The sequence below is a fragment of the Sceloporus undulatus genome, chromosome 7, assembly GCF_019175285.1.
Source record: "Sceloporus undulatus isolate JIND9_A2432 ecotype Alabama chromosome 7, SceUnd_v1.1, whole genome shotgun sequence".
In the NCBI taxonomy this organism is placed as follows: Eukaryota; Metazoa; Chordata; class Lepidosauria; order Squamata; family Phrynosomatidae; genus Sceloporus; species Sceloporus undulatus.
The window spans coordinates 14,609,526-14,631,185 of record NC_056528.1 but is presented as its reverse complement, the minus strand read 5'-3'; the positions used below and the strand labels follow the sequence as shown (position 1 = coordinate 14,631,185).

The window sequence follows — 21,660 nt, the reverse complement described above, 5'->3', positions numbered from 1 at the left end:
CCATCCTAGAAGGGGAATTCAACTGTCTTTCTGTGGTATGCCATACTTAATGGACTTAATAGTGAAGAGAACTATTACAGTTTTACAGAACGGATCTTAAATTTGAGTAGGCTATTTTGGCGTTCGCCTGCGCCTGGGATGCACAGCCAGCTAATGTTGCTTAGCAGTATTTTTGAGTCTCAGGTGCTGCAAGAACTTCCTTTCTTGCTGCCCTTGAATGGCAAAAAAGGAACATTCACAGATGCATTCACCGGCTTGCCAGGGACAGGTCAATGCCCCCGCCATCTTGCAGAGAGAAATGAACAGTCTTCAAGCTGGCAGGAGGGATATTTTGCTAAGTAGCACCAAAGATTTTCCTCCTTACATTCTCCATGCCCTGCAAAAATGAGCCAAGCCTTTGCCAATGGACATATGGGCTAGGCATGATGGGACCTGCAGCCCAACATGTGCTATTTTGAGAGGTATGGAGTCAAAGTAGCCCTTTTTTCAAAGACTTTTCCAGCTATTCCCTTGTTGTTTCGAAGAATGGGACCAAAATGGGATGGCGGTCATTTGAAATGGCAAAGTGTCTTGCAAATGGCATTGTGTATCCCCTGAAATTTGAAAGTTATTATGGCTAGAATCCTGTTGGTGACTTTGGCATGTGTAAGTCTGCAGGGCATAGCAGTTTGAGCATTGGGCTACAACTCTGGAAACCAGGGTTCGAATCCCACCCCGGCCATGGAAATCCACTGGGTGGCATTGGACAAGTTAAACTTTCTCAGCCTCAGAGGATGACAATGGCAAAACCTCTCTGAAGAAATCTTGCCAAGAAAGCCCCATGATAAGATCACCTTAGGGTCGCCGTAAGCCAGAAATGACTTGAAGGCAGACAACAATAACAACAAGTGCCCCAACAGATGTGCTTGTAGGTTTTTCTCCGATGCAGAATATCCTTGCTCAATCCAAGGGTGTGGAAGTGGTCTTGTCCATGCTGTGCTATTGTGCATCCATGTATGCATTCGGTTGTGCATTTGGAATTTTGGTTGCACAGTATTGTCGTTCAACACAAGGGTTGTGTAACTCTGCCATGTTCTAATACAGTGGTTCCTAGCCTTTGGATCTCCATTTGTTTTGGACTTCAAATCCCAGAATTCCCAGCCAAATTGGCCAATGATGATAGAAGCTGAAGTCCAAAACATCTGAAGGACCAAAGGTTTAGAGCTACTGTTCTAAGGCTTAGACTCAAACTATTTGAGTTCAACCAAACATGATTCTTTTCTTTCTTTTTTTTTGGAGATTGTATTCTTCTCTCAAAATCATACTCCGATGGTGATCATGTTGGATTAATGAAAGTCATTATTCCAAGATGGATGCTCCCCAAGCAACCTCTTCTTCCAAGGTCTGGGTATAGACTTACATATTATTACAAGACGGTTGTAAAAAAAAGAGGATAGGAAACTAGAAGGTCAGAGAGAGAGGTTTAGAGGCATTAGCGGTAAATCACAATTACCTCTTTTCCTCGCTTTCTCTCTTTGGTTTATAGAAAATTGCTTCCTTCAACAGTGAGTCACCAGTCCAGAATGAACAAGGGGCGATGTAGCTGTGTCTGCCTCCGGCGTGGAGTCTGTAAGGTGCAACAGCATCATGTTTATCAAGTGTCTCGACATCGGAAGGGAGAGTCAGAAACACTTCGGTAGCTCAGATAGCTCTGCAGCTGAGGGACAACGTAGCTGGAGGAGATGAGATAAGCACTCTTTGCTGTTATGAACATTTGCAACTGCCTCACACGACGTCGGATGATGGGACCATCTCACCTGAGATGATCTGTTCTGGCTGTCAAATGTTGCAGGTGGCCATGGAGAATCCTGTTAGGAACTAAAATGAATAAAAACCCTGAGAGAAGAGTCAGGGTTTTACAGAGATGGCTTACAAAGATGTTGTGAGCACATCAAAACATCTCAGGTTGGATCAGAAGAAGCTACTGTATACGGTATGAGCAATGATCCATCTAGGTCTGATGTGTGGAAGGTATGCATTCTTGATCATATGTGGGTTTGACCCTCCCTTTCCTGGTATATCATAGATCAGGGATCAGCAAAGTTCATGGGACCGCTCCATTTGATGTGTGTGTTTTTTTTGCTTCAAATTGGCTCAAATTTTCTAAACCCACAGTCATTTGGTTCTCCTAATCCTCCAGTTTGTTGTTGTTGCAGTGTGCCTTCCAGTTGTTTCTGACTTTTGGCAATCCTAAAATGAGCTTATCATGGGGTTTCATTGGCAAGATGTGTTCAGAGGAGGTGTGCCCTTGTTTTCCCTTGAGGCTGAGAGTGTGTGACATAGCAAGCCATGTAACAGGCCCCTTCCAAAACACTGAGACATCCAGGATGCCAGCCCTAGCTTGGCACCAACTGGTCCCAGAAGAAGAAAACTGTTGCATTGGAGTTGCTGCATTTACCCATCTTGGATTTATACCTGAATGGGTCCTCAGCTACAGCAGGACAAGATGCTTGACAGCAGCAAAAGAATCATTTCTTGCTATTTGTTCTCTTCATAATCCCTTCCCTCTGAATCCGTCTGCCGGCTGGTAGGGCAGGGAGGATGGAGAACGTACTTTATGAGGCGATTAAATACGTGCAATAAATAAATTAAATTTATGTAGACGACGGAGACGGTAAGGGAGCCAGTCGCAAACACAGTGGCCTTCGGATGGCGCACCTGTAAACTTTGAGCTGTCAAAAGTTACTCTCTGAAGAAAAGGTCAGTGTCTTACATGATGGTCTTTGGCATGGCGACCTTTTTGAAGGCTGGGCAGATGGAAAAGGTGCTGTCGAGAAAGGGCAGCTGGTCAAGAGGGCAGCAAGTTGCTTTGCCATGACATTTGACTTGGTGACAAAAAACCCAGCAGTTCCAGATTGGTAGCAATAGCAGCAGCAATCAAGCTATTAAATAAATAAAGGTGATGTAGTGGTTTGAGCATTGGACTGTGACTCTGCAGACCAGGACTCGATTCCCAGCAAACCCACTGGCGAACCTCCTCTGAAGAAACCTGCCTATGATAAGTTCACTTTAGGGTTGCTGTAAGTCGGAAGCGACGAGAGGAAGACCACTCTCCACAAACCTTCATAGATATTTTCCTAGTTTGCCCCTTAAAATAGCATAGACACTCCCTCCCAAAAAAACCAAACCTTCCTTTCCTCTTCCTTCTTTGCCGTCACCTCTGTAGCGCTGCATCTGCACTGCGGAGATAACGCAGTTTGACATCGCCTTGACTTCCTTGGCTCTGTCCCATGGAATCTTGGGATTGGTATTTTGTTGTGGCACCAGAGCTCTCAGACATCTAAACATCTACAAATATCAAAACTGCAAGTCCCAGGATTTCATATATGGAGCTGTGGCAGTTAAAGCGATGTCAAACTGCACTAATGCTGCAGTGCAGATGCAGCCCAAACAGCTGCAAAGACTGGCGGTGAGACTTCTAAATGCAAAATGGAAGCCTGGAATATTAGTCTTCTTTCTGCCTAGTCTGTTGTGGAAGGAGGAATGGGAGGATTGTAAACAAAACACAACAACAACAACAGCAATAAAGGCACCTAAAAAGGAACCTCTACCCCCGCTGTGTGCTTATTTTGGCGAAATTGGCTGGCTGGCCGGCCACAAAAGACGAAGTGCCTTCTCGGCTTAATTTGTGTGCTACATTCTTGTTAATAACAATCTCTAATTAAGGCATCTGGTGACAACTCCATGCGGAGAAAAAGATCAAGAGGGCTTTATTGGATTTTTCTATAGACTCTGGCATGGCGGCTTTGAATGAATCCGTCGCAGGGGTTGGCCTTTGTTTGTCAAAATCGGTTTCTCTCTCTCCCTCTCTCCCCCTTCTTCGCTTTTACCACCAACAGTTTAATGTTCTTCTCACCTCCTGCTACTCTTTCTTGTCTAGGATCCAGGCCTTGAAATTAAACCCATCCTTCTTGCCACAAAGGTGGGAAGTTAACCCTCGTGCCTCAATGGAAATGTCTGCTTTTCATTTCCCCGGTGTTACGTTGGTAGCTCCATTGTCAGTGGGGCGGTGAATCCATGCCAGATTTTGGGTTTAAAAGGACCCATCCAAGGTGCTGGAATGATTTTGAGGATCTGCTCCTTGGATAGTGCCTTTAAGCTCAAACCTAGAGAGGATTTGTTGCTTCCCTGGAGTGGGAGATGTCACCAGTTATATGGTGGTTCCCAAAATTTTGTCTTCCAAATGTTTTGGACTTCAGCTCCAAGAATTCCTAACTGTTGGCCAAGCTGGATGGGGCTTCTGAGAACTGAAGTCCAAAACATCTGGAGGACCAAAGTTTGGGAATCACTGCCATAGAGCCTAAAGTATTCAGAGCAGAAGAGTCAGATATAGAAAGGTCGATGGCTTTCTTCTTCCTTACATGACGGAGGACCGAACTCCCCAATTGGGTCTTCACAACAGCTGCACCTGATTCAGGACTTCTTTCCCCCAACCCACATTTTAATAACTCACAGTTTGCTGCAGGTTTTCGGGTAGTTTCCAGTGACGACAGCTGCCTTTTCGTTTGCAATCTCCATTCATTGTCTGGTGCTGCCGTTGTGGGTGTGAGTCCTCCTGAGGTCCAAACTAGGCACCAATAGCATGGATGAACATATTGTTCTGGAGATCAGAGGATCAACAGAGGTGCCAAAGGACCAATGGAGACCACATGAGAAGGAAGCCACTCTGAAAAGCACTATGCATCCTTTCTGGCCATGCACACAAGGACTATCTTTAGAGTCTCCCCAGTATTCATTTGCATTGCTGAAGAGACAAGCCACCTGTCATTGAAAAGTGGATTGCCTCTTCAGCATTAATAGATGTTGGAGTTTTGCAACGATTTCTATACCGGCAAGCGCTTCTTTCCCGGAGGAGTCCCATCTGCCTGGAATATTCTTGCACATTGCGTCCCATTTTCCTGGATGTGAAATTTGTTTGTGTACAGATTGTGTTTTCTATGCGTCTGTAATTGCTCTTGCCCTGTAGGTGTTGAACTGAGAAATTATCATTACCTGAGCGTAAAAATATAGATGAGGATTTAATGATCAGCTCTAACTTTGCTGCCTCAAGTTAGGCAATTTCTTTCTTTCTCTCTCTCTCTCTTTTATTTTTACATGGGAATGGTATTTTGTTTTCTTAAAAAACTAGCTCTGAATCTTATAAAACAGAACGTTGATTTTAAATTACACTGAATGGAGAACAAGGGCACTGCCATGGCTCCACAAGTAATGCTGAGCTTCTTTCCTTTCTTTGTGTGCAGATAGGAATGTTTTGAAGGGGAGAAACACACGAGCAAAGAGGAAATGTTAAATTTAAGTGGAATTTTCCTAAGGATCCATAGTAAGGGTGGGTAGACAACTTGCTGATAAATGATCTGGACCTTATGGTTTAATTCAGAGTAGAGCAATCCCATTGAATCAGTTATCGAATGAGGAGTCCATATGTAGGCAATTGGCATTGACTCAATGAATCTACTCTGGTTCCAACTACCAAAAGGGTTTAGGTCGTTGAGATAAGGCTTGCTAATGTTCAATGTATCAATCCAATTTTAATATATGTATTGCTGAAGCAAACATGTGGAATTCTTTTGGTATCAGAGAAAGGTCTGGTTCTTTAAACATATATGTGTGTGTGTGTGTGTGTGTGTTGGGTTTTGGTTTAGAAGCACAGAATGCTAGAGTTGGAAGAGACCCCAAGGACCATCCGACCCAACCCCTTTCTGCCATGCAGGAATACACAATCAAAACACTCCCAACAGATCGCCATCCAACCTCTGTTTGAAAACCTCCAAAGAAGGAGACTCCACCAACCTCCAGGCAATATCGTCCACTGTCAAACAACTCATATGATCGGGAAATTATGCCTAAAGTTTAGGTGGAATTTCTTTTCCTGTGGCTTGAACCCATTGCTCCATGTCTTAGTCTCTGGAGAAGCATGCAAAAACCTTGCTCCATCCTCAACACGACATCCTTTCACATATAATTACAAAGACAACAAAAATAATCACCACCGAGGATTTATAGAACTTTAAAGTAGACAATGAAGACATTGAAATAGTCAAAGGCTTTCTATACCTTGGCCTGGTCCTAAAATAGAGACTCTAGTCAAGAAATTTGAAGAAGACTATGTCTGAAAGCAATGTCTGAATTGGAAAACTATCGTTACAAACCTTCTTCTGTCTCCGGAGGCCAACAAACCTAGAAAGTGGACTACTACAGAGATGGGAAACAATCTAATATGGATGTTCCATCCATGACTTGGATATAAACCATGTCAACCTCAAACCATGGTTTGACATGACATCTTGATGGACCTACCGATCTAATTCTAATCGCTGCTCCCGATCCCATTGAATGAATGGGATTTATGGAGCATGGCACGATTATGTTCCACAATTTGTTTCAATGGGTGTACTCTAGCTGGAAGGAGCATTCAGATTTTCTCCTTTATCTCCATCTCTCCTCCTCTTTCGTTCATATACATCATGTTCTTGCATGGCTAAGCAGGACAGATTTGAGAAATGCTCAGTTGCCCACAGCGCCGAGGCAACATCTCTATGGAACATTGATCTCTCACAGGAGGCTGTTTAAATTCATGCAAAGAAAAGAAAGGCAAAAAGAAACCCAACATGCTCTCCCCTTCAACGGCTCCATCTTCTCCTTTCTCTGGGATGATCTAAGAAGAAGAAGAAGAAGAAGAAGAAGAAGAAGAAAATGTATTATCCTACTTCAAAATGGTATCAAACATTTATCAGGGTGATTCTCCGGTGACTGTCGCCGATTGAAGAGACTTGTTGTCTAGTCGATCTTGCCATGCTTGCATTTGTGGGAATGCAAATATGGGGTTCTTTGGACATCATGCAAATCCAATCTCCTCTCCTGGATGGTGAGAAGAAGATGGACTGTATTCCATGGGAATGGTTTGGGAAGAAGGATAAAACTTCCAAATCAGGGGTTTCTATCTTTCTGTTTGTATGAGACTTAAGATCCTGGATCACAGGAAACATCATTCCTGCATTTATAATAAATGCAGAGCTATGCCAGCCTAAGGAATTCTTGTTTAGGTATAGAGCTAAGGGGAAATCAGTGGCCTTTTGGACTACAAATCCCAGTATGCCCCAGCCAGCATGCTTTCTTAAACTCTTCCTAGGAGTGAGTATCGAGTAAAGCGTGGCTGTCTAGACTTTTTATTTATTTTATTTATTTCTTCAATTCAATGGCATCTTTCCTTATAGCACTAATGCATGTCCTTTTGCATCACCAAAGAAAAGTCATAGGGAAGCCTGAGCCAATTCCAGCTCAGAAGAGCAACCATAATAACCCTCATAAGAACAACCGTAACTACCCTAAGGCCAAGCTATCGTGTGGTTTTCTTGGCAAAGTTACTTCAGAGAGGCTTTGGTATGGCCGTCCTCTGAGGCTGAGAGAGTGCGACTAGCCCAGGGTCATCCTATGTGGGTTTCATGGCAGAGCTGGGAATCGAACCCTGGTCTCTGAAGTCATAGTCCAATGCTCAAGCCGCTACTCCATGCTGTTAATACTCTTGGTTCTTTTCCTTCTCGAGAAATGGGCCTCCAAATTTATACCAGTTTTGGAGACCCATGAGTCTTATATTTCCAGCCGAGCCAAGAAAGAGTCCCGAACGGATGCAGGAATCCTGGCACAAGGGGCATGCAACAGATTGCTAATGTCTATACCCCCCTTCCTTGTTTCCTTGTTGTCTTTTCCCGACCGGCTGCCAATTCATCATTGGGAAATTAAATATTTTAGAGCAGGCCTTGAGGCTGATGACAGACTCCAGACTGATCTGCCCTGGCGGGGAAAAAGAAGTGACGGATCCTCCTTCCCTGTCTTTCCGAGACTTTAAAACGTTGGCTGGGAGACAGGAGGATGGCTGACAACTCCAAGCTGTCTCTCAGTAACTCAGCGAAGGCTCTTTCAACCAAACATAAATTTAAAAAATCAAATAAAACAAGGGAAAACAGAACAAAACAGAAAACAATGCAATCTGGAGAGACATTCTGGTGCCAAAGAGAGAGAGAAACAGACCTCTCCATTGCAAAGGTGAGAGGGAAGTACCTTGCTTTGGACTACAGATCCCAGAATCCCCCTAGACTTGGGGATGCTGGGATCTGTAGTCAGAAACAAGAGCCTTTACTGAGCCCTGATGTATGCTTTTTCTAAACAGGGACACTTCTTTCTGCAACCCTCTTCTCAGACCAAACCTCATTCGTCGTTGTGCTGCACAACCTTGCAAAACGGGACTCATTTCTGATATATTTCGGATACGTAGTCTTTAAAAATCAATGCCCAGAAATCATACTAGGAAGAATAAAAAGAGTTAGGGAATTTGGGTTGATCGCAAATGTGAGTTTCCAGAGGCTAAACTTGATGGAAAAGTGGCATTTTTGTCCACACTTATTTTGGTGGAACATGTAGAATTTGAACGAACTGGAAGCTTCGGAGCTTGGACCAACATTTTCAGAGGGAAAAAATAAAATAAAATAAAAGCAAATACTGTATAGGTCTGAAACTGGCTCCATTTGGGGGTGATTGACCTTGCCTTGCATTCATTCGGGAGACTTGTTTTCTCTTTCTTTTTTTCCTTGTATGTTTAGGTGTGCACCAGAGTATAATAGTTTCCTTTCTCATCCCATTTGAAACGCTTTTTCCAGATGGCAAATGCAGCTTAATGCCTTGGAGATGTAGGTATTCTCTGTTAAGCACAATCCGAGTTGTTCTTGGAGTAAACACAAACTGCAGCTTTAAAGGCAAAGCAAAAGAATGCCTGAATTGGCCGAAGGGCTAAGAAAAGAATAAAAGCTTCAAGGAGAAAAAGACCTAAAAAGTTGTGCATTTTTACAAAAACCAAGAGGATTCAAAGAATATGAGGCTGAAATCATGCACCGGGTGGGCATATGGTTAACACTTTGTTGTGTGCTGGAATGGGATGCAACTCATAGGAGTTCATTCGGTGCTGAAAACAGACACACTGTTGTTGTTGTTGTTGTGTGCCTTCAAGTTGTTTCTGACTTAGGAAGACCCTAAGGTGAACCCATCATGGGGTTTTCATGGCAAGTCCTGATGTTTTTTTATTCATTTATTGGCCAAAATGGCATAAGATGGTGGCCAACTTTGCAATGGAGAGCTGTTTCTGCAGCTGGTATTGTTATCCTAGCTTTTTGGCTCCTGAACCCTTGAATGGAGAAATGTTCATCTCTGTAGTTCATATTTCTATCACAGGGGGGCAATGCAGGGCTATTTAAAAAACCCATCCTTTGGCTCTCCAATGAAGATGCAAAATGGAATAAAATAAGCCTGCCCTCCCTGCTTATCTATATCCATATCTGGATCCATATCTGGGCTATATCCATATGAACAACTCCGTTAGTTGGAGGAGGATGCAAACTGCCTGAGTAATGCAGAACTCTTTGCCAGGAATAACTGAAAGGGTCCCTTTAGTCTTCTATGGGTTTGAAAAGGGAACGGCCAAGTTTAAAGAAAATTACAACTGGAAATTACATTTCACTGACGAATCCTGACATCTTGTATAGGAGATGGATTTCGAACAGAGGCAGCCTCTCTTTCCATCCTTTCTCTCTTATCTTCCAGGGGCAACATTTGCACATATTCCACCCAAAGCATTTAATGGAGGGCTGTTTTCTTCTTAGGACTGCTACTATTTATTTTTTAAAAATGGATTTTAAAGTTTGGATGGATATTTTTTAAATTGTTATATTTGGCTTTGGGGAACAGGTTTGGCTGCCGAAGAGTGTGTTGTACACTTCAGATGGAGTAGGCCTTAAGATTTTAGGGATGGAGAGAACGTGACCCATGGACCATGTGGCCTTCATATTTCATGCCTGTGGTGCCTAAAAGCTCCTTGCTAATCTGCAAGGCCCTCTCCAAATTTTAAACATTTTTGGCACAAATGGCCCCACCAACCCTCTCTAAACATGCTCAAAAAGAGCAAGAGATGGCATCCATCTTTCCCAGGAGACTCATGCAAAAGCAAACTGTTGCCCAGACATTCTCAAAGATCGACCTACAGAAGGAATTGCAGATTTTTAATCCAAATGGATGCTGAGCTCAGACTTGTGGCATTACGAATATATACCCATAAAAGGTTTGTATTGCCACCCCCATAAGAAACCAAAAACGTCCCTAAAAGGTGACCCACATTTTTCGCCCCGGCAAAGCCGGTTGTGGAAGATGAAGCGGGACGTCAGGACGGAGGAGAGTGGATTCGGAGCACATGCCTCATAGCAGTAATTGTTTTCCTAAACGATTTTTCTTTTTCCCTTTTATAAAAATATCTAGAAATTGGCTGCCGTACAGTTTATATTTCCTGCTGTGGAGACAAATACTTTAATTATGTTTATAAAAAAGAGAGCGGCTGAATATTCCCACCATGCAAAGAAAGGGGGGATTAAAAAGAGAGGGAAAGAAAGGAAGCTTCTCTTGAAAAGAAAGACTGGATGCCAGCATGAAGCGCTTGAAGACATCAGAGAGGATGGAAGGGGAAGAGGAAGAGGAAGAGGAAGAGGAAGAGGGAGGGATATTCACACACACACACCAGAGAGATAGCTGGATGCAATGGCTGAATCTTCCAAATTGCTTCCCAGGAGCTTCATTTCTAAAATGAAAAATGCATGGTGGACAAAATGTCTAACGGAGACATCTGCTCTGGTAGAAGGAATTCCCCCAAATAAAAGAATAAGCTGTAATTGATTATTTGTTGTTGCGTGTCTTCACATCATTTCTGACTTATGGCAACACTAAGGTGAATCCGTCATAGGATTTTCTGAAGCTGAGAGTACAGTAGTGTATGTGACTTGTCCAAGGTTGCCCAGTGGATTTCTGTGGCCGAGCAGGGAATCGAATCCTGGTTTCCAGAGTCGTAGTCCAATGCTCAAACCACCACAGCACACTGTCTCTGTGAAGGTTCAATAATACAAGAGGAAAATTGCAATTCGACCAGTGGTATCTATGCAACTGGGTGTCAGCCTCCCAGGTACAACATGCAATGACTGTCATCTTGTTCATGGTTTATGTAAGTGTACGTCCACTTGAGTGCCAGCATGGCTTTGTGGTTTGTGTACTGGACTACAGCTCTGGAGACCAGGGTTCGATTCCTTGCACAGCCATGGATATAAAGCTTGGGTAAGTCACACACTTTCAGCCCTAGAAAACCCTGTGATAGGGGTTTCCATAAGTCAGAAATGACTTGAAGGCACACAACAATAACAACACTTGCATTCAGATTCAGAGTAATCAGAGAACACAAAGAGAAAAGGATCAGCAAGGAAGATCTAGAGAAGATCAGGCGCATGGAGACCAAACATGGACATGGATGTTGTGCCAGCAAGTTGCCTGATATGGGATTGTCCTTGAAGATGGTTTGGGGGCTTCAGCTGGCATGGCACAGAGCTTGGAAAACTTATTTTTTGGAGGAAGAATGGGGGAAGATTTTGGAAACAGTGGTTTGTTGTTGTGTATCTTCAAGTCATTTCTGACTTATGAGGATCCTAAGGGAAACCTCCAAAGTTGTGGCCCAATGTTCAAACCACTATGCCATCCTGGCTTGTGGTTCCCTTTCTCCCCAGAATAACCTTTCCAAGCACTGTTTCCATACCAGCTGAACCTCCCAAGACAACTTCAGTGGCATGCACCTTGCTGATACAACGTCTCTCTCACACTCACGAAACAACTTCCCCAACTTCTGCCTACAGGCCATCCCTTGTGGGTTGAAGGATCAGACAGCAAGGACTTTTCTTGTTAAATTAGGGAGAGATTCGGAGTGTATGGAGGCCTACCGCCGTTCCCCCAGATCTGTTCATCCACCTGTGTAATCTGGGAGACCTGTGACTCAGAGCTTTCCTTGAGCCAAGAGCCTTCAGGTGAGCTTTGGGGCATCAAAGATGCTCATTAATGATACCAAGTCTGTTGTCTGAGATGTTCAGGCCTTTCTGAAAGCATGTTCCAGCCTCCGTTGGATGACTCTTCTTCTGCCTGCCAAAACTAGTGGAAGCCTTTCTCTTTCTCTTTCTCTTTCTCTCTCTCTGGGAATAATTAGATGATCACCTTCAGATGGGTAAGATGAGATCCTCCTTTCCAAGCTGGAGAGCGAAGGATCATCTTAATGTTTCCCAGCCTTGCTGGATTGAGTCTCGCCAATGTCCCCATATAATTAAGACTGTCAGTCAAGGCCTGCTACCTGAACGCTATATATTTTGCAGCTCGCCAGACTGGCTCAGAGGGTTTCATTGTGTTGCAAAGAGCAATGCTGTGGATGCTTTCTGCCCTTGTTCAGATCTTTGAAATGAAGGTGGCTTAGTCAAACAACTGAAGAAGGAAAATAGAATAAACTCATCCAAAGTGTTTTTCAAAGTCTCCTTGTAGATTTTTTTGGGGACGTTCCTACCCTTCATCCTGATTATTCCTCTATACTCCCACTATTTAAGCTGTTTTTAAAATGTCCCAATTTCTATCTCCTCCTCCAGCTTTCCTCTTTCATCTGGAGCTTACTCCCATTGCTGCAAACTGAGTTGAAAAGGTAAAAGCAGTTTGCATTCAATTAACTCAGCAAGGGAGAGAGGAGTAGACGGGGTGGATCCTTCTCTTCCCAGGAGGCTCAGGCAAAAGCAAACAGCTGTAGTCCCTCTTAACTTGTCTGTTCTTCCTTGCCAATACCTTTTGACATCTTGTCCATGCTCTGATGGTCCGTGGACACATGTGTCTTGGTTTTCCTCCATGAAATCTTGGAGGGTATTCATTGTTTAGTAGCCCTGGTAGTCTGAACTTAAAAGTTTTCAGACTGCTGGCTCCATTTTGGAGAACGGAATTTGCTCTGGGGTTTAGTCTAGGGGTGCATCTATGCTGTAGAAATAATGCAGTTGGACACTATTTTAACTGCCTTGGCTCCATTTGTAATAACCCTGGAATTTGTAGCTTGGTGAGACACTAACACACTTTGGCAAGGCTGGCTAAAATAAAACTACAAATCCCAGGATTACGTAGCATTGAGCGGCAGCACTTAAAGTGGCTCAAACTGTGTTATCTTTTTGCAGTGCAGATGCACCCTAAAGGAGGTGTCCAGACTGTAGAAGTGATTTGGGGCAGCTTTATAGTGAAAACAGGAGCAGATTCACCATCTACTGACGTTCCATAAGATTCTATGTTCAGTGAGAATGTCCTTTCTTGTACCTTTCTAGTGGCAGAATATAAACCCATTCCATCTTCTACCTGAGGACCCTGCAGATATTTTTGGGGGGACACTTTTTTGCATGTACACACAAAAAAGGTGAAATTTGCAGGACTCAAGGTGAAATTTATTTGGCGTCGCCTCCGGTCCTGCAGAGAACTCCAGCAACCCCTAGTAAGTTGGCTACAAGGCGCACCAAGGCTTGTGTGAGTCAAGGCAATGCTACTTCCAAATAGCCACCAGGGGGCTCCCCTGATCTGGAACAAAACTAGTTGGTCATGCTGCTTGTAACCGATTATGGAGCTGCCAGGGTTAGCAACAGTGGGCTTCCTTGAACAAACAGACAAATCCGTATCATTGCAGGTGTTTGTAGAAAATTTAACTCTGTGTAATTCGCTTAGTTCCTTTTAATAATAAAAAAATCCTCCAGACTATGCGGAAATGAGGCTTCAGTGAGACCCAATGGATTCTGGCATTTCATACCTAGTTTACACTTATAATTAAATTCCACAGAGGCAACCAGTAAAATGCAATCATGATGACAATGATGAACGATCAGAGATATTGAATTCAAGATATAGCCGCGCTAGTCTGTGGATACAGCATGCAGAGAGACCTTGTAGCATCTTTGAGACTCGCTGAGAGAAAGAAGTTGGCAGCATGAGGTTTCGTGGACTTAGGTCTACTTCTTCAAGTGCATCTGAGGAAGCAGACCTAAGTCTATGAAAGCTCATGCTGCCAACTTCTTTCTTTCAGTTAGTATCAGAGGTATTGTGGTGGCTTCTTGCAAGACATCTTCTCTGAAGATGCCAGCCACAGATGCTGGCGAAACGTCAGGAATAAACTTTTCTAGAACATGGCCACATAGCCCGAAAAACCCACAAAATACTATAGCTACAGGTTTCCTTTCCCCATTGCAGAAGATGGGTTTAGCCCTGGAGTTTTCTCATACTATTCAACCAGAAGTACAATGAGGACACTGCGGATATATATACAGATATTCTCATTAGTCACTCCATGTTCAGCCTTGAACTCAACGCACAAAAACAAACATGGGAAGCACTTAGAGCTCTTTTGTCTCGTCAACCCCCTCCAGAACGCTGTTTCGTAGGCTGTTATTATCCCCAAAGGGCAACTAAACACCATTTCTTTTGTGGTTCATCCTCCCCATGGGACCATGACAACTAGCCCTTATTAATCCCAAATAATGGATCGGGGTGGCCATAAAGAGGCCAAGGCCAAGTGCTCCAATATGTGGCTCACCATGTCTCCAAAACATGCTGCCCACAAGCCGTTGCAAGAAAAACAGACTATTGTTCCCCCTTTGGAAGCATCTCAAGCATCTTGCGTGGCGAAGTTGCATGAGTCGGATCACCACTCGTCTCCCTGGGGAATCTGGATATGGTGAATGAGGTTAAGAAAACTTGAGCTGTCTTTTCAATGTGTGTGTAAACTTTCATTGGCTTCTCTGAGAAGGGCACGGCCCTCGCCTCACTTTCTGGAGACTTCCTCCTTTACTTACCTCCGGCTCAGTTCTGTGAAGGTGACGCTGTTTTGTGGCCAACCTTTGTCACTGTGTAGAGACTGTGTAGAGTCCACCCCTCTTGGATGAATCCTTGCACAGGAAGGAAAGGTCTCTGTTAATCTACACAGGAGATTCCTTTATGACTTTTGCATCTCCATATCTCTTGGTTCACTGCTGCCATCCCTCCTATCCAGGTTAGCCAATGGTACAGAATCATGGGAGCTGTAGTCAAAGCATCTGAATGGCCAAGATGCGTTTCCATGTGTTGCTTCTGGGCAATGTTCCCCAATTGTACACATTTTGTGTGTGAAGCATTTCTTAATCTCACAATTTTGCATGCAAAATAAATAAATAAATACAAATCATCCTATTCTTATCAGAATAGGATTCAAACCAGCCTCTCTTTCTTCTGCCTCTCCTCCACTCGGATGGAGTGAAGAAGGAAGGAAGGAAGGAAGGAAGGAAGGAAGGAAGGAAGGAAGGAGGGAGGGAGGGAGGGAGGGAGGGAGGGAAGAAAGAAAGAAAGAAAGAAAGAAAGAAAGAAAGAAAGAAAGAAAACAGAGGGAAAGGTGACGATCTGACCAAAAAGAGGAAATCACATGGCAAGGCAGAAGTTCCTCTTGCCCTGTAGTTAACCACAACTCTGGCTCTATAGTCAACTAAGAGCTCCCTTTTCCAGCAAGCGACATAGTATCTTGTGCAACAGAAAACCTCCGTTGCTTTGTTTTCGATTTCACTTCCTCTCTCCGTTGCGTGTCTTTCTATCCCAGCCTCCAAGGATCTTACCAGGCCTTGCACGACAAACCAACCGTCTTCTTCTACTGCATTTCTCTCTCTCTCCTTTCAAACTTTCCTCCTTGTTGTTTTCTTTTGTCCTCCAGAGGAGACCCTGAAGATGCCCAGAAGTGGTGCCCTCTGCCCACAGAGGTTCATGTCATTCTCTTTGGTGGTGCTGTCCTGGTCCCAGTGGAGAACCAGGAGCCTCAACCCCTGTTTGGAGGTAGGCCACTGAGAAATCGTCATTGCTTTCTCCTTCCTCTCCAGAGAGTCTCTTTGTTTCCATCTGATAACTTTGTCCCTTGACATGACTCTGAGCGCTGGGGGATCTCCTTGCCCCTTTCGCAGCTGGATATTGAGAGAATAAAAATAACCACTGCAGATAACTTATGCAACATGAAACGGCAGTGATCAAGACAAAGATACAGCCCAAGTAATAGCAATAATAATAAATATCAAATCAATCAGTCAATCAATCAATCAATTGTAGGTCAGCCTAAGTACTTTTTGGAGAGCCAGCATGGTGTAGTGGTTTGAACATTGGATTACAACCCTGGAGACCAGGGTTCAAATCTTGTCTCAGCCATGGAAACCCACTGGGTGACTTTGGTTGAGTCATACTCTCTCAGCCTCAGAGGGAGGCAAAAGCAATAATAATAATAATAATAATAATAATAATAATAATAATAATACATTTATTTTTTTGTATCCTGCTTCTCCCTTTTTGAGGACTGAGGTGGGAAAACCCTTCTCTGAATGAATCTTGCCAAGAAAACCAGTGATGGGTTCAGCTGGAAATGACTTGAAGGCTCACAACAGCAACTAATGGGACACAGATCCAATGTTATCTTTATGATGTATATATTTGTGGCATAAACAGAGCACCCTTTCCTATAAAGAGCTACCAGAACAGTTTATAAATAGATAATTTGGAAGTATGTCACTCAGGGTTACAATCTAAAATTTAAGATGGGGCATACAAAAAAGAAGGCTTGAGGGAAGAGAGGGGGAAAGTAAGCATAGTGCTTATAATACGTTGACTATAATGAAGTTTACACTGCACTAATAGATGGAGCAGCTAATGTTTGCAGTCAGTTGCCAGTTGTGGTAGATGGAGCATCCAGTATCAATTGGGCGGTAAACCCACTCTGGATTTTAGTCCAAACTTTAAGGTGCAGCATCTATTTTTGGGAAGGAGGAATTAGATTCACTGCCTTGCATAGTTCCTTGATAGATTGGACTAAAACCTAGAGAGGATTCACCATCCTACTGACTGTCAACTGGATGACCGTTGAGGCATTTTTCTCAACTGCTACTTGCTTTTCTCACAGTGCCACTGCCTTTTAGCACCCAGGTGTTGGACTACAACACCCATCACTCTGTTCCAGCAAAATGTTAGACTACAACTCCCATCATCACTCACCATTGGTTGTTTGACCAGGGCTGATGGGAATTGTGATCTGAAAACATCTGGGCAGCCACAAGTCACAGCATAAAGACGTCTCATTCTCCTTTCAGGTGATCCCAGGGACTGTTTACAGATGCATGGAGTTGAACCTTAGTGGAATCCCATCAGACATTCCCAACAGCACTGAAAGCCTGGATCTCAGCTTCAACCCATTGAAGATTTTGACTTCGAATTATTTCTCACAGGTTCCTGCACTGAGGTTTCTGGACCTCACTAGGTAAGTTGGCATGATATTTCAATGCTGGTGCCACCAGCTGGTCCAAGTGGAAACATCCTGGGTCTTCATGGGACATTACTGGGGGAAATGGATACTTAAAATGACAACAATAATAAAACTCTGCTGTAATGGTGAAATGTGTCTCCAGATACCCATTCTGGAGGAGGACAACAAACGTTGAAGGTATTCTTTCTGTCACTATGCAAAAGCCCCAGTCTTCTTTCAGAGTCTTTTGTCTTCTTCTCTGTTAGGTGCCACATCTGGAAAATTGAAGACAATGCCTTTATGGGTCTCTGCAACCTTTCTGTCTTGATCCTGACTGCCAATCCTCTCCACATCTTGGATCCATGGGCGTTTCAGGATCTGACATCTTTGCAAAGGCTGATAGTTGTAGAAAGCCACATATCCCGGCTGGACCGCCTGCCCATCGGACACCTGACTACTCTCCAAGAGCTGAATCTGAGCAACAACCACATTGATTCCTTGAGGCTCCCGGAATATTTCTCCCAACTAATCGTCCTCCAGCTGTTGAACCTCCAAGCAAACAAAATCTCCTCTATCTTTGTAGGAGACCTTGATGCTCTCCCCAGCCAGAACGTGACACTTGTGTTGTCTAAGAATTACATCAAATATATTGAACTGAATAGCTTTTCTGGGGTTTACTTTCAAGAACTATCCCTAAGGGGCTGTTTTGAGAGCAGTGCCCTTATGCAAGCCAGCCTCCAGAACCTGACTGGCTTACATGTCAACCACCTTGTTTTAGGAGACTATAGAAACATTGCAAGGCTGGAGACTTTCAACAAACCTCTTTTGGATGGACTCTGCCATGTGAGGTTGCAGGAGATAACTCTCATTCAAATATCTGTCCTCTACACTACCGACAGCCTCTCAGATTGCTTGCACAACATCCCTTCGGTGAGGCTGGTGAGCACCGACATCAAAGAAGTCACTCCGTTCCCAAAGAACTCCAGTATACGCCAACTTGAATTCAAGAATTGCAAGCTGAGAGGGGTGCCTGCTGACAGCCTGTCTTCCTTAAAGGAGCTAAGAGTGCTCCGCATCACCAAGAACCCCAGGTACCTCATGAGATATGTAGAGGACTTTCAGGGCCTCCAAAATCTTGAGACCCTGGATCTCAGCGAGAATACCCTCATAGTCAACATTTACTGGTCATCCTTCATGGAAGAGGTTCCAAATCTGAAGCACCTGAACCTTAGTTTCAACTCTAAAGTTGCATTACCTCCAGAGTGCTCTGGAGTCTCCAAGCTAGAATATTTGGATTTGCAACAAACCCGGCTCGGTTTTACAGGTGCTCTGCCTTCTTTCTTGTGCCTTGGAAACCTCATCTATCTTGACATTTCTCACTCCAGTACTCACATTGTAACAGAGTGCTCTTTTTGTGGCTTGGACAACCTGAGAGTTCTCAAAATGGCTGGCAGCTCTTTTGAGGGCAATCAACTGGCAGGCAACTTCAAGAACCTCACCAAGCTACAAATCCTGGACATTTCCAGTTGCCAACTGAAGCATATTGTGCCCAGTGCCTTAGCTCAGCTCCATGATCTCCGTGAGCTCAACATCAGCCATAACAAATTGTTAAGCCTTGATCCCAAAGTCTATGTGCACCTCCATGCCCTCACCATACTGGATCTCCACAGCAACCAGTTGGCTGCTTTGACAGCGCAGGCTCTTGAGGACTTGCCTACTAGCCTGAAGTATCTGGACCTCTCTTGGAACCTTTTTGATTGCTCTTGTGACCATTTGATTTTCTTTAGGTGGGCAACGAACCACCAGGATATCCTTAAGCATGCTGATTTCATGGTTTGCCATAGTCCCTTGGACTTAAAAGATGTCCGCCTGGTAAGTTTCGACCTGTCCTCTTGTCATGTCAGTAAAACCACAGTGGCTGCTTCAGTCACCACCCTTCTGGTTCTGGTCCTTTTTGCAATCCTGGTTTATAAGTACTATTTCCATCTGTATTATATGGTGGTGTTGCTCAGTAGAGACCACCATTCAACGGAGAAGGAGCACACTTACGATGCGTTTGTCATCTACTCCAGTGAGGACCAGGAATGGGTGACAAAGGAACTGGAGGAAACCCTAGAGGTTGGAGTGCCTCGCTTCCGCCTCTGTCTCTACTATCGGGATTTTGTTCCTGGAGTGTCCATCATCACCAACATTATCAAGGAAGGCTTCCAGAGCAGCCGCAAAGTCATTGCGGTAGTTTCCACCCATTTCCTCGAGAGTCGCTGGTGTAACTTCGAGCTTGAGGTGGCCCAGTCTTGGCAGCTCCTGGACAGCAAAGCCAGCCTGGTCTTGGTCGTTCTGGAAGGTGTGGACAAGGCGGTCGTACGACGGAAGCTGGGAGTCTTCCGCTACTTGCGGAGGAACACTTACTTGGTGTGGCGGGACCGGGAACTGACCCGACACGTGTTTCTCAGGCAGCTGAAGTCAGCCTTGCTTGATGGCAAGACATGGACGGAAGAAGAGCTGAAGCTAATGCTAAACAATTAGGATTCTACAACTTGAATCTGGATTAGAGTAAACCTATTGAGTCCATGGTATTTATGGAAGCATTGACCCAGGGCTCAAAAACTTATATGATGGATCTAATCTAGATGGAACTATGAATAGGATTCAAGCCTATTTCTCTTTTTTTACCCTGCCATGCTGAGCCCAGTTATCAAGTGAAAAGAAGTGTTATTATTATTGTTATTATTAACCTTTATTGCCAAAGTGTTGTTGTCTTTGTGTCTGGAAGCATTTCTGTTCCTATTCTGACCCGTCCTTATTTGCTAGACACAGACTGTATTTATCCCTGTCCTCTATAGCAGATTGACCGTTGTGAACATTTTATTAATGTTTGATTGTTTTGTTCCATGATTCAGTCCTGACTTTAGGACAGAGTATGGGGTATCATGTGTCCCACCTGATGTTGTTGGACTACAACTCCCAATCTTCCTCACCACTGGCTATGCCACCTAAGACTGTTGGGATATAGACTCCAACAAGAATGGGAGGGCCACAGGCTTCTTACCTCTGCTGCAGCACAAGGCCAAAGAACCGGCAGATGTTGGCCATAGAGTTGCCCTGGAACACCTAGGGTTTCCTACAAAGAACATATGAATCAAATCTGTGAATAACCAAATCTGCAAATGTCAAATGTGGAGGGCCAACTCTATATGATTCCTAGAGCCACCATTCAAATGAACCAGCATACATGGCCTTCTAATACATGGTTTTTGGAGAGATATCTTTTCAGAGGAGGCTTTTGGCTCTTGTGTGATCCTGGAGATGCCTTTTCCAGAAAGGAAGGCTTCTGCTAAAATCAAAGAAGCGGGAAAATCTGAGCATGGGAAGGGGGCAAAGCTGGTAGAAACGAGGCCATTTCTCAAGACGCTTAGGGCTGAAGGTGGACGTAATGTTACAACGCAATGTCAATATTAGCCTTGATTTCAAACACTATAATTTAAATTAGAGAGTGGAAGCAGGACGGGGGGGGGGGGGAGAAATAAAGTGCAGTTTGTGAATTTGAATGCCTGCATATAAAATTGGTTTGAGTGTTGGACTATGACTCTGGAGAGCAGGGTTCGATTCCCCACTCGGCCATGAAACCCAATGGGTGACCTTTGGGCAAGTTATGCCCTCTCAGTCTCAGGGGACAGCAATGGCAAACCCCCCTGAACAAATCTTGCCAAGAAAATCCCATTGTAGGATTGATTGTATTCTGTTGGGTGCGATGATAGGAGTGTTCACTGAAAATCTTATACGGATGAGGTTTTTAAAATGGAAAGGGTTCCTTAGCTATGATTTTCCCCATATAGAATCATAGAGTTGGAAGAGACCTCAAAGGTTTTCCAATGCAACCCTCCTGCCATGCAGGAATGCACAATCAATATACGTTTTCCACTTGACACAGAAGGCAAAGCACTAGTCATACAAGTAAAGCCCTATATAGCTTGTATTTACACCATGATAGGTTTGCCTTAAGGTCGCCGTAAGTCGGAAACAACTTGAAGGCACACAAGAACAAATGACAGGGACATCCTCTGCCATAATTTTCCTTCCATACCTGCATCTCTCTCTATGTCTGTCTATGTGTCTTTGACAAACAATTCCCAGTGTAAATATATTTCTGCATGAAATCACATGCCCTCAGATTATTTCTTTTTGTTATATATATATAATATCATTATAATAATGGGCTTCAGAAAGCCTGCAAGCATCTGGCAGCATGATAATCAGAGTTTACGATGGACGTGTTGTTTATAGGGTAAGTGTTGGCTGAATACAGAACCAGGCTGCGATGAATCACTTGGGATCTGATCAGGTAACAGAATACACAATGAAGGGTTGAGTTACACACAGCGAGTAAGTCTCCCTGTCAAGGTTTCCTGGGTTGTCTCCATATTACAAGGCGGAATGAAGGGAATGGTGTAGGAACTCAAAGTGAT

General features: G+C 43.9%; 1 protein-coding gene across 1 annotated transcript; it reads left to right on the top strand.

The window, feature by feature from the left end:
* The first annotated feature begins 15,511 nt into the window (after window positions 1-15,511).
* TLR4 (toll like receptor 4) lies at window positions 15,512-21,310 on the top strand. Its single transcript, XM_042479332.1, has 3 exons — window positions 15,512-15,747; window positions 17,043-17,209; window positions 17,461-21,310. Exons 1-3 carry the CDS (start codon window positions 15,643-15,645, stop codon window positions 19,718-19,720), a joined length of 2,532 nt encoding a protein of 843 aa, XP_042335266.1. The 5' UTR covers window positions 15,512-15,642; the 3' UTR covers window positions 19,721-21,310.
* Window positions 21,311-21,660: the final 350 nt, after the last annotated feature.